The sequence below is a fragment of the Uloborus diversus genome, unplaced genomic scaffold (genome assembly GCF_026930045.1).
Source record: "Uloborus diversus isolate 005 unplaced genomic scaffold, Udiv.v.3.1 scaffold_412, whole genome shotgun sequence".
Taxonomy (NCBI): Eukaryota; Metazoa; Arthropoda; class Arachnida; order Araneae; family Uloboridae; genus Uloborus; species Uloborus diversus.
Window position 1 is genome coordinate 100042 of NW_026558585.1, and position 13125 is coordinate 113166.

At 33.0% G+C, this 13125-nt stretch overlaps 1 protein-coding gene across 1 annotated transcript in view; it reads right to left on the reverse strand.

Moving 5' to 3' along the window:
• The window catches only part of LOC129233436 (leucine-rich repeat protein soc-2 homolog), a 35793-nt gene that overhangs the window by 13524 nt on the left and 9144 nt on the right, over positions 1 to 13125 (reverse strand). The window contains exons 2-3 of the mRNA XM_054867464.1: positions 7950 to 8081; positions 7712 to 7840 (exon numbers count right to left, since the gene is read on the reverse strand). Of these exons, the coding sequence (XP_054723439.1) occupies positions 7712 to 7840; positions 7950 to 8081 (261 nt within the window). The remainder of the gene's footprint in view (positions 1 to 7711; positions 7841 to 7949; positions 8082 to 13125) is intronic.

Below are 13125 nucleotides of genomic sequence, written 5' to 3' on the forward strand. Positions count from 1 at the left end.
TTGTCAGCTTTGGTATCAAAAAGGTCAGAATTAAAACAAAAATTATTGATACATCGGCTGACTGAATTTACAAATCTTGTTTCAGAAATTCCTAAATTAAAATCAAAATAAGAAAGAAAAAAGCTTCAAACCGACTAATTTACAAAAAGAAAAAGAAGAAAATTAGGTACAACGTGGCTGACAGAAAGAGAAGAACTTAGAAAACGTGGCTGACTATGAGACTATGTGGGCAAATCAATGAAACACCATTAACAGCACAGTATTAAAAATCAGCCAACAAGGACCAACTATTGAAATGCAAAAGAAATCAATGCCCAGTAGTTGATCCGCCTCTTTAAACACAACTCTGTCCAAAGAGATGCTTATTTTTTCATTTAATAATTAGATTATACTCTTTTAAAATTAAAGCCAAAAAAACATTACAGTATTAGGACGAAAAAAAAGTGAGCACACGTGTCATTTAAAGCTGGTGTTTCCAGTTAACTGAAAAATAAGCAGAATTGTAAGGCTCGACCAATGGCATTGCATGATTTTTGGAATTCGGGAGAGCAAGGAATCGTGTTACAGACCGGGATCTGAAGGGGGTTGAGCATGCATGGAAAGGCTGACGCAATATTATTTCTGATTATTGTTACAGGCACGATGGTGATTATGGAACCACATGTCGTCACCTCCCTGGGTGGTCGACAACCCCGGGGGAGGGGGGAAAGCAGTGGGGGAGCCGTTTGCTAAAACACTCATAACTCACGAACCATTTGAGATAAAACACTGAAAAAAGTGCCAATCGACACAACAAAACAAGGGATTCATAAAAGCTAAATATGATTATGGACCTATCTTAGTTGGTTTCTGAGTAAAATTTCATTTTTCGCAAACAAGCAAAATTTTTGAATAAAATGCGCAAAACAAACTTTTTTTGACCAAAATAAATTCCAAATCAAAATTGTTTGATTTTCTTTCAAATAAAGTCCTAAATATCATTATTCAGTTTGTTAAAACTATTTAAGTACTGCTAATGCGTTGAAAAACAAAATGACAGTAGCAAGCTCGAACACGATTTGCAGTATAGTTCAGGATCTGAAGGGGGTTTTGAGCATGCATGGAAGACCTGACGCAAAATTATTTCTGATTAATGTCACAGGCACTATAGTGATTATGAAACCACATGTCGTCGCCCCCCTGGGTGGTCGACAACCACGGGGAAGGGAGGAAAGCAGTGGGGGGAGCCGCTTGCTAAAACACTCATAACTCACGAACTATTTGAAATAAAACACTGAAAAAAGTGGCAATCGATGCAACAGAACAAGGGTTTCATAAAAGCTAAATATGACTTTGATCATATCTTTGTTAGTTTCTGAATAAAATTCTATTTTTCGTAAACAAGCAAAACTTTTGAATAAAATATGCATTTTTTTTTTAAATTATCAAAATTATTTAACTGTTTAGGGAACCAATAAAATCTGAAATATCATTATCCAGTTTGTTTAAAATTACTTAATTGTTATCAAAGCGTTGAAAAGTGAAATAAAAGCAAGCTCAAAAAGAATTTGAGGTAATTCACAAAAAAAAAAAAAAGTTTGCGGAATGTACCTTGAAGACTCGACATAAACCAAAGTAAATTTTGTGGCTCTCCTGTTTTGGCGATTTTATTTCGTAATATTATCAAAACAATGTCCCAGTTAAGTAATTATTTAACCTTTAACGCATTATAGCTGCTTAGTATGGGTCACAATGGCACTTTTTAAAAAATTAAAACATGCAAGTTTGCAAGTACGAAGTAATTACGGAAAGGATAAACTATCAGGATAACCCTTTTGTAGACTATACACCTGAGTTATGAAACATAGTGAGCGAGGCTATTGCCACATAAGCGGCATCAAAATTTCAGTGGAACGTTAAAGAAAATGTGAATAGTCTCTTATCCAGAAAAGTCCTGCAATGATAATGTCTTCAATAGCGACTGCAAAACAGCAAAAGAAAACCAAAAAAACATTTAACCTGGGAAACGTTAGCTCAAAAGTGATGTTAGTACATCTAAAAATCATTCCCATACAATTAGCCCAATGCTAGGTTGGGTTCATCAGAATGGTTCACTGAAGCAAAGCAAGAGGTCCGCTTTCGTGAATGTAATTGAAAATGATACTTCTTGCAGCAAAACTCTAGAAGAAGCACCCTATTTTAAGACCAAAGTTTAAGTTATCGATGGAATGACTCTGGTCCATAATGTCCCAAACACTACTTTCAAATGTAGCAAAGATTTTGAAGGTCTCCAAATAAAAAATAATAAATTTTCCTCTCCAATAGTCAAATTACACGAGTGGACCTTAAGCACAATCGGTACATCTCACTGTCGTTTTCATAACTTAAAAACCAGAAGTTCAGGAAAGTCTCCTTCGCTTATAAAAAAAATCACTAGGTACCAAACCAGTGGTTTTGTGACATAGCCATTCCTGAAAATAAAAAGAACCTTTAAAAGTACATTTCAGAGTATGTAATATGTAATATATCCGTTCCTGCATCCAATCAGCTTCTGGTGTCTGGTAACTCTGAAAACGAAAATGAATATTATTTAAAATCTGAGAGTGAAGTAATAAATTTCTCTAAAATGCCCGAGTCCAAGACGAAGCACGCAACAGAATCTATCTTCCTGCATATGATTCAGAGCAAAATAGGGGAAAAAGTAACTAATAGTTAATAGATCAGAAACTAATGAATTCTTATTGGCAATCTTTGTTAAAGGACAGAGGTTGCCATTTCATGTACTGGTGTTGTGAAAGGAAAAGAGCTTTAGGGTGGCATCTATCTTTTACAAGCTTTTGATGCATTTTCCGACTGCGATTCAACAAGTAAAATAGGAACAAAAAAGTATGCTTTCACTTTACCAAAAAAGTCAGAAACTTTTTTGTACACTAGAGTTATCATTGAAACAATATCTGAGTGCTTCAAAATTTCAACTGTTAGAAGCTGTATTATAAAAAAATTGTCAAGAAAATAGGTATTTCTTGCGAATGCAACCATTACAGAATAATTTCCTATCATTTCCATCAGAAATAAATATAATATCAGCTCTCTACCATGCTCCTGCAATTCTTTCCAACACGTGCTAAGAAGTATTGCTCAACTGTACTATTGAATCAATTCCCCTGTACCTTAGCAGTGCCTTTAGATGTAACCAAGTTTGGGTTTCGCTTGGATGAAAATAAAACAATAAAGCCCCACACCTTATGATGCAGCTAGAGCTACCAGAGGGTTTAATTCAACCCTGCGCAGGCAAGAACTGTAAATAATCTTGTAAATGTTTTATTAATAATTCATCTTGCTGTAAATACTGTGCTATTAAGGCTAAAGCAAAAACCCATAAACTACAAATACTCAGAAGAGAACAATTCACCAGAACAATTACAAGTCAACAAAAAAGAGCATGATCCAGCTTTCAGAATTTCTGATACATTAATGCTTTATGTATGCATATTGATATTCTGCAATTATTTTTTAATAAGCATTATTTTACTAATTTTATTTAATTAGTTTTTTTAGAACTCTAGTGTGTAATTTTATATTTATATTCGTTTTCATAAAAGCTCAAAGATGCTTCTCATTTTTTATATTTATTTAGAACATATTATTTCTTGTATCATTGCTCTTTGTTGGGTAAATTATAAAAAACAATATCCGCAAAACAATACCCGCAATATTCTTTTGTGCAAATTGAAAATATAAATTAATAGAAATAAATTAAAATTATATTTGAATTGAAACTACTGTGGGCCTGGTTCCCTAGTTCCTCTCAAATTTAAAGCAGTATATAACAAAATTAAAGCCATAATTGAATACTTTGCTATTAGAATAAGTTTGTAAACTAAAGAATGAATAGTTCGTCATAAGGATAATAAGGCTATTTTTTTCTCCTTAGCATACTGCCGTTTTATTCAATGCGCTAACTCAGGCAGTGCTTGCATTTTCTATTTCGCTTTTTAACGCTGAAGTTGGTAATATAATTAAGTAGTTTTAAACAAACTGAATGATGAAGTTTCAGAAATTATTGATTCCCTAAACGGTTAAATAATTTTAAAAAATAACTTATCTTTGGAAGAAAAAAAGCTTTTCGTATTTTATTCAAAATTTTTGCATGGCTGCTAAAAAAGGAATTTTACTTATAAACCAACAAAGATAGAACTATAAACATATTTGGGTTTTTCAAGCCCTTGTTCTGTTGCATCTTTTGCCATATTTTTTGTGATTTACCTCCTATGGTTTGCGAGTTATGAGTGTTTTAGTAAGCGGTGCCCCCCTACTGCTTTCCCTCTCCCCCGGGGGATGGCGACCACCAAGGGGGGACGACGACATGTGTTTTCATAATCACTATAGTGCCTGTAACAATAATAAGAAATAATTTTGCTTCAGGTCTTCCATGCATGCTCAAAACCCCCCTTCAGATCCTGAACTATACTACGAATAGTGTTCGAGCTTGCTACTTTCATTTTGTTTTTCAACGCGTTAACAGTACTTAAATAGTTTTAACAAACTGAATAATGACATTTAAGACTTTATTTGAAAAAAATCAAACAATCTTGATTTAGAATTTATTTTGGTCAAGAAAAGTTTGTTTTGCGCATTTTATTCACAAATTTTGCTTGTTTGCGAAAAATAGAATTTTACTCAGAAACCAACAAAGATAGGTTCATAATCATATTTAGCTTTTATAAAGCCCTTGTTTTGTTGCGTCGATTGGCACTTTTTTCAGTGTTTTATCTCAATTAGTTCGCGAGTTATGAGTGTTTCAGCAAACGGCTCCCCCACTGTTTCCCCCCTCCCCTGGGGTTGTCGACCACCCAGGCGGGCGACGACATGTGGTTTCATAATCACCATCGTGCCTGTAACAATAATCAGAAATAATATTGCGTCAGCCTTTCCATGCATGCTCACCCCCCTTCAGATCCTGGACTATTACTAATCTATCAGTGCCCAGTGTCGTGCTGTTTTGCCAGTACAGTTAAATAGAAAAGATGTTGAAAAAGCTCATGCCATTTAGCATGCATGAATTCGTTTGAATTTTTTGCTCATTGTGTTTTGAAAATAATTCTCTGAACTCCTGAAGCATAAAAAAATCTTTCTCTATTAGCTGAGCTGATTGGAATAGTTAAAAAATAATTGAAGTAACTAAGTTATGTATCAAAATACTTTTTATATATTGCTCTTCAAAATCACCCAGGCAACTTCAAAAATTGTGAGGAACTTAATTTTTCATCATTGAATAATCTAGTTTCGTCGGTGCTCTCAGCTTCAATGAGATGTCATCTGCCTCCAGCTCTGTTATTCACTATTCCAGAATGATGAGTCCATGAGATATCAAGGACGAAACTGCAGTCTCTGGATGTGAACCGGTCTTGTCGTAATTTTTCTTGCCTCATGCTAAAAATTTTACTCATAATTGAAACATTTTATTTTTCGTTTTCAAAATCCAATTCAGATAATATAGAGCAAACCATACAGAAAAATATTTATCATAAAATCTTGTGTTAATTTCACTTGGAACTGAATCTATTATTTCATACAAATATTAAAAAATCAATCTTTGACTTCACATCATCATGTGGGTTTATGTCACTTTTTATTTATTTATTTATTTATTTTTGCGCTTTTTAAAATTGGCTTGGATGAAGAATTTTTTGAAAAGTTTCATGCTTGATTGAAATATACATCTATGTAAAATCTATTTTCAGTTTCAATTGTAGATTGAACTATGGTAGTATGGTGCACAGATCAATTGTAAATTGAACTGTGGCTTGAATAGTCCGAAAATTAAGAGTAGCGGATTGAAGATATTTTGATAGAGTAAAGCATTTTTAAAAAACTTTCCTCATTACAAATTCAATAAAAATTCAAACGAAGTCATACATGCTAAAGGCATGGGTGCAAGACCTTCCGTCTCAGGATGGATTTCCGTCTTCGACAAAATTTCTGAGACGGAGGTTGGGACGGAAAGAAATTCGATGACTTTCTTTCAGGTTTTACTAAAAAAAAGAGAAATCGAGTGTTTGAAAAATATGCCTTTAATATTGCTGAACCGTTCGATAACAACGAATTTACATCGACATTCTCTCGATTTTCCGCCATGGGCTTGTTTTCTATGCAACGTGCTTTTGGAGGAGTGACTTTTAGAATCACGCCGCTGGACTTTTTTTTAGGTAGCTAGCTCTGTTATTTCCAACTCCTTGCATTGTAAACCACGAAGTTGCTCACTATTCTCGCTAATTTTACGAATTTGATCGCTTTTCGTCTTTATTTTTCACTTGCTATGTATGATCATCCTTTCGTTTTTTTCTCATTTGCATTTTTTTTTGCAAACTTTACATACATAAATGAAAATTATGTGCACTGTTAAATTGTCTTAGAGTTAAATCTGAATCACCGGTTGACATAGGCGGATTTAGGACTGAGTTTCTGGGGGGGGGGGGGGTAGAACTTTTTTTTTTGGAGCAACATTAATAGTTGCCCTCCTCCCCACTCTCTCATGTTTTTATCTATTTTCTGTGATGCATAAGGCCATTCTTCACCTTTTTATGTGTCAATTTCACTACTGTGTGTAATCATTCTGTCCTTTTTAAATTGACCTTAAAAGAGAGGGGGCTGGTATTAAGAGAGTGATGCAAGGCTCTCTTTGAAGTGGGATATAGAATATCTCCAATTTTGTGGGTCTGGGGGTTACTCCCCCGGAGGAAATTATATAAAATAGATATAAAATTCTGCATTTTGAAGTCTTATAAGGGTTAATTGGAAATAATAGGCAAATATCTTTTTTTTTTTTTTTTTCAAGTTTTATGCTTTAAAAGTGCTTTGTGATGCAAGTTTATACTTTAAAAGGAATGGTGCACAGATTTAGAGAATAGGTATCAAGAGAGTAACATACTACCCATTTGAACAATTCTTAATTTTTACACTTGATAAGAAATAAAATTAAAGCATACTTTGCTTAGGAGTTTCAAAGACTTTTCTAATTATTTTCAAGGTTTGGTTGGTTAGATTGGGTTTTTGGCTCAAGAGCCCTGATAGGCTATACTGCACCAATTCTTTTCAGGGTTTTTAGAACCTATCAAAATTTGCACTTTCCAGTTTCTGAAATTGAGTACTAGATTATATACAATTGTACAATATTGTTCAAACTTTGTAAGAAACGGTTATTTTAAGTTTAAAAGAAAAAATAAACTTTAATTTCTCATTACAACTTTTTTTTAAAATTATAAGTAGTGCAGAAAACAAAAAGGAATAGGGGTAGTGCATCATTCTTCCCCCGGGCTAAACAGATTAACAATATGCAGTAAAAGCAAGATAAAAACAATCAATACAAAAGAATTTCTAAAATTCTGCATTCGGGATCAAATAAATAGCAAGATATGAAGCATGTGAGTCACAAAAATTTATTTCAAGTAATATGTTACAAACGCAAGAACCATGATTTTTATATTTTTGATGCAGGATGTAGCAACAGCTGAATTTGACACGTTTTGATATTAATCCTCTTACAATTTGTTAGAAATTTTAAAATTTAGGGTATATTTTTTTAATGAACATTGATTTCCGACTTACATAAATTGAATTCACCCATTTTCTATCATTCTATTCAAAACAATTGGGGGTGGAACCGCCCTCTCTTGACCCCCCTATTTGCCGCCCCTGCTCATGAAGAAAAAAGCTTCTAAAAAAATATTACCCAAAAAGCAGAGGAGATATCTTCTCGAATTCTTCCACGCCAATTGTTACTATGTTCTGGATCCCTTCTTGGGTAGGTAGGGGAATAAAATATTTCTGGTAGTTCATCTAATCCTAAATCAATATCATTCTAGAAAAGAAAATTGTTTGCTTTGCATTAAATCAAGTATTTTACCACAAAATTATGCAATGGTAAAGAGAAAAAAGAATCAAAGGAACATTAAAAAAATAAATCTTACTTCTCTAAGATCAAGATGCTTCAAATTCTTTAGAGCAGTCAAAACACTAGGAATTTCAGTTAATTTGTTTTTGTACAAGTCGAGGCTCACAACTTCTGACAAACATTCAAAAGATTTAGGTATTTGGGAGAGCTAAAATAATTGAAAAAAAAAAATCAAGACTACATATAAAAAGCATCTAAAATGGAAATGATAGCAATGATTAGGTGAAAAATTATAGGATAAAAATGCTGGTCATGTTTAAATATAATGGCTAAATTATTTTCATTAATAAAAAATGGAATAATTAGGAAACATTTAAAAAAAATTAATAGGAAAAAAATATTAATTTGACATGAATGGGGAAAAAAACTCCAATGTATGACCGTAAATCTTTTAAATGCCATTTTTGAATCGCTCCAAAAATTTAATAACCCAATTTAGAGCTTTGGAGGGAAGAAAAGGACAAGCCTCGTCATTTAAGCTCTTTTTATAAACCTCACATATTTGAGGTATCACTTCGGCTTATGCTGATTTTGGCACATTTAAATTCCGATTATTGAAGTTTAATAGCACTCAAAACATTCACATGGTGCAAAAATTTTAAAATTTCATTTAATTTTTCCCTAAACACATGTCCAATGTTTTTAAAAATCAGGGGTCTGTCCAGGATTTTTCCCAAGGTCCGTTTTTTGTGAAAAATCAAATTATTTTTGTGAAAAATCAATTCATTTTGTGAAAAATCAAATTTTGCAAAAAAAAAAAAAAAAAACGAAATTTTTGAATTCTGAGATGGCGCAAACTGCATCATTGACACTTAAAGTTGAGTGTTTTCCCTCTTTTCTGTTGAGAATATCATTCTTGCGCGTTTTTCAAGTATTGGGGTACAGGAGGGCGGCTTCGCTCTTTGGGAGATGGGCACCCCTCAAGTATCAATATTTATTTACTATTCTACATTTTGTTACATTTTTCTAGAAATGTTATATGTATAGTATTTAAAATAATTGTAACAAAGAAATTCAGGCAGAGGTTTAGCATTTAACTTTTTGAACCAAGACATAGTTAAAGAGCACAGAATTTAGTTTAAAACTTATAAACTCTGTGATTTTTACAAAAATAAAAAAATATTTTATTTGTTTACCTCTTAACAAAGTGTACTAAACATCGAAAATTCGAAAAATCAGATTCCCATAGCGGATGCAAAGAGATTGCAATCCTCAAGTGAAAACATCAAAAGTATATAAACAGCTCGTAAAATAAATATTTTTGACAAAATTATTTTAGAATTGCATTTTCGAGTCCTATGATAAACATATCATTAATGTCTGGACACAGTTGAATCAATAAATAAATAAATAAATAAAAAAATAAAATAAAAAATTAACCTTTGATTCAGCATTTAAATTTTTGACTTATAAAAGAAAATGGAATTCCGCTTTAAAAACTTAAAATAAGTGTTGTTATAAAAATAAAGAGACTTCATTTATTTGCATCCTAATAAAGCAAAGTTAGCTTGAAAAAAGAATAAAATATAATTCTCATATCGAATGTAAAAAGATTGCGCTTTTCAAAATGTAGACATATAAAGATAAAAACAAGAAATAAAAGAGTTTATTTAAAATTAATCATCCTTTTTAGCATCGAAAAATCAAACCCATATAACTTTCTCCCCAAAATAACAATTAAACATCGCCCCGTCAGACACTAAGTGGCGATAAACAGTTAAACATCGCTCCCACCAGACGCTAAGTGGCATTAAGTTTAAAAATGGTAACCCTATCTGAAGCGATCACATTTCCCCCCCATCCCTACTATCCTTTGCAGTTCTAAGTTCATTTTGCTGTATATTATTGTTTATTAAATCATAAGCGGGGAGAAAAGTGCTTACACGACTGGACTGACTGAAGGTTGACGCTTTTTCAAGGAAGTTTACAACACCGCTACCATGGGCGGATTTATGGGGGGGGGGGGCAGAGGGGGCAATGCCTTCCAGTTCTGGGAGGAGTTTATATAGTAACAACTTATCTTCCAAAATATTATAACAAAACAAATCATGATTTTTTCTTTTTGAATAGTTCAATTAAAATGAAGAGAAATAGCGAATGTCCTTTTCTGAAGGGAGAAAAGAAAAAGAAAAAAACCGAACGTTAAACAGGGGTGCCTATCCCCCCCCCCCCAAGCTCAATGGCGCAAATTCCCCCCCCCCCCCCCCAAATTTTCACGCTTTCGAATCGGGTAAAACATAAGTTTTTAAAGTGTCTAATTTCCAGTCGGTTTCACGGGGGGGGGGGGGGGTAGCGCTAACAAATACCATTTGAACTTAAATATTGTTGGATTGTTCCGCCTCGCCTTCCCAAAATTTACAACGTGGACCTTGAGTAAACAAATTTTGGAGACCCCTGAGTTTTGCTGCACCTTTTTTTTTCTTTTTTCAAACGTATGAATAATTACAGGGAGAGTGGATTCAACTTTCCGTTTAGGGATGGAGTCATTACTAGATGGAAAATTTTTGGCTTGTCTTTTTTTATTGAGAAAGAAAAGTAAATACTATCGCAAACTGAATAAACTTCAGTTATCTGAACGTTCTGATTAATTGAATCTTTTTACTCAGAGGGAAAGTACCATTTTCCTTACTTTCTAAATATTATTTAAAAATTAAGGTAAGTCATAATCATCTAAGTCTAAATTAGACAGTTATTGTCATTATTGAAATCTGAGTATTTCAGTCATCAAAAGTTTTGGAAAAATTTGCTGAAATTTGATAAAAAGCGATAAAAACCTTACACAGATTGGTAACATCGTAAAAATCCTGTAACTAAAAACTGACGAATTTTTGTTACAATGGCAAAAAATCAAACAAAAATCTGCAGGTAAGAGAGAATTACATGCAGGGCTGGATTTGCCTATAAGATAAACAAGCTATATTTTAGGGTCCCTGCTTTGAAATGGGCCCCTAACTCCCAAAAAATTGTTATTCGTTCCTTAAAAAATGGAAAGTGCTTGAAAAACTAATTTCATTTTCAAGTACTTGAAAACCTTGAATATTTGGAAAGGTGTGGTTACAAACCTTAAATTTTAAAATTTCTAACAAATTATAGGGGGAGGAATGCCAAAATGTGTCCAATTCAGCTCCTTGCTACATCCTGCATCAAAAATGTAAAAATCATGGTTCTCGCGTTTGTAACACATTACTTGAAATAAATTTTCGTGACTCACATGCTTCATATCTTGCTATTTATTTAATCCCGAATGCAGAATTTTGGAAATTCTTTTGTATTGATTGCTTTTATCGTCTTTTTACTGCATATTGTTAATCTGTTTAGCCCGGGAGAAAAATGATACATTACCTCTATTCCTTTTCGTTTTCTGTACTACTTATAATTAAAAAAAAGTTGTGATGGGAAATTTAAAAAAATTAATTTTTTCTTTTAAATTTAAAATAGCCTTATACAAAGAATACTGTACAACTGTATAATCTATTACTCAATTTCAGAGACTGGAAAGTGCAAATTATTGATATGTTCTAAAATCCCTGAAAAGAATTGGTACAGTACAGTCTACCAGGGCTCTTGAGCCAGAAACCCAATCTAACCAACCAAACCTTGAAAATAATTAGATAAGTCTTTGAAACTCCTAAGCAAAGTGTGCTTCAATTTTATTTCTTATCAAGTGTATAAATTAATAATTGTTCAAATGGGTAGTATGTTACTCTCTTGATACCTATTCTCTAAATCTCATTTCTTTTAAAGTATTAACTTGCATCACAAAGCACTTTTAAAGCATAAAACTCTAAAAAAAAAATATTTGCCTATTATTTCCAATTAACCCTTATAAGACATCAAAATGCAGAATTTTATATCCATTTTATATAATTTCCTCCGGGGGAGGCCCCCTTGGGCCCCCTAAAATTAGAGATATTCTATATCCCACTTAAAAGGGAGAACTGTGTCACTCTCTTAATACCAGCTCTTTTAAGGTCAATTCAAAAAGGACAGCAAGATTACACACAGTAATGAAAATGACACATAAAAAAGTAAAGAATGGCCTTATGCATCACAGAAAACAGACAGAAACGTGGGAGAGGGGGAGGGGCATTAAAAATGTTGCTCCAAAAAAAAGTCCTGCCCCCCCCCCCCCCCCCCCCCAGGAACTCAGTCCTAAATCCGCCTATGACCGCTGCATAAAACAAACAAGCAAAATTATAAACCAAACTCACTTTCAGCTGTTAATTTCTTTCAAAGAAACCAACAACAAGTATTATATTTATTTGGTCTTAGTTGTTATTTATCGTTTGCGGGAGCATCACAAGAGTGCCAATTTTTTTTTCTTTTGAAAAATTAGCAGATTTTGTATAAGTTGATCCCTCTAATTTAACTTTAAAAAAGGTTCCAAACATTATCTCGTTATTTTGATTTGAGATTTGCTCTTCCAAAAAACAATTTGTGAAAGATCCGTTTTTGTTTATCGGAATTTTGTGAAGGGTCCGTTTTGGTTGGTCGGGATTTTGTGAAAGGTCCGTTTTGGTTGATCAGATTTTTGTGAAGGGTCCGTTAACGGACCCAAATTTCCTCTGGCCATACCCCTGAAAATACAATAGATTTAAGTTTTTCTCACAGGTGCTAAATAGGGATGTTGTCCAGAAGTCGGCTGATTTTCAACTTTGCAGTATGAGGTCTGCCTATCTAGATACCAGACATGTCAAGCAGGATATCTGGTAACAATGTAGGGAGGAAATTTTTACTCACACAAAATGTTCTCACAAAATTATCAGTCAAAAAAAAATTGAACTTGGGAGTTAATTTTTCAACCAAGAAATAAAAAAGAATAAGACTTATGGTATTGGGAGGGAAAATACATTAATTCAAAAATCAAACACAAGTTTGTGTCAAGGAAGGGGGACAGATATCAATACTGCAAGAAAAATTCTTAGAATGAGTTTCCTGATTAAGAATGATTTTCTTCCTCTTTTAAAAACAACTTAGCTACACTTGTTTAATAAAGAAATGCTGTAAAATACAGGGATGAATAACCAACCCTACAGGGTTCATACTCTATTCAGATGAAAAAATTCCATGACTTTTCCAAGACTTTTTCATGACTTAATAAAAAATTTCACGACCTTGTTACACGAAGAGAATAGTTCTATTTAATATCAAACTTGCCAATATATTTGGAAATGTGAATAAGCTAAACTTCT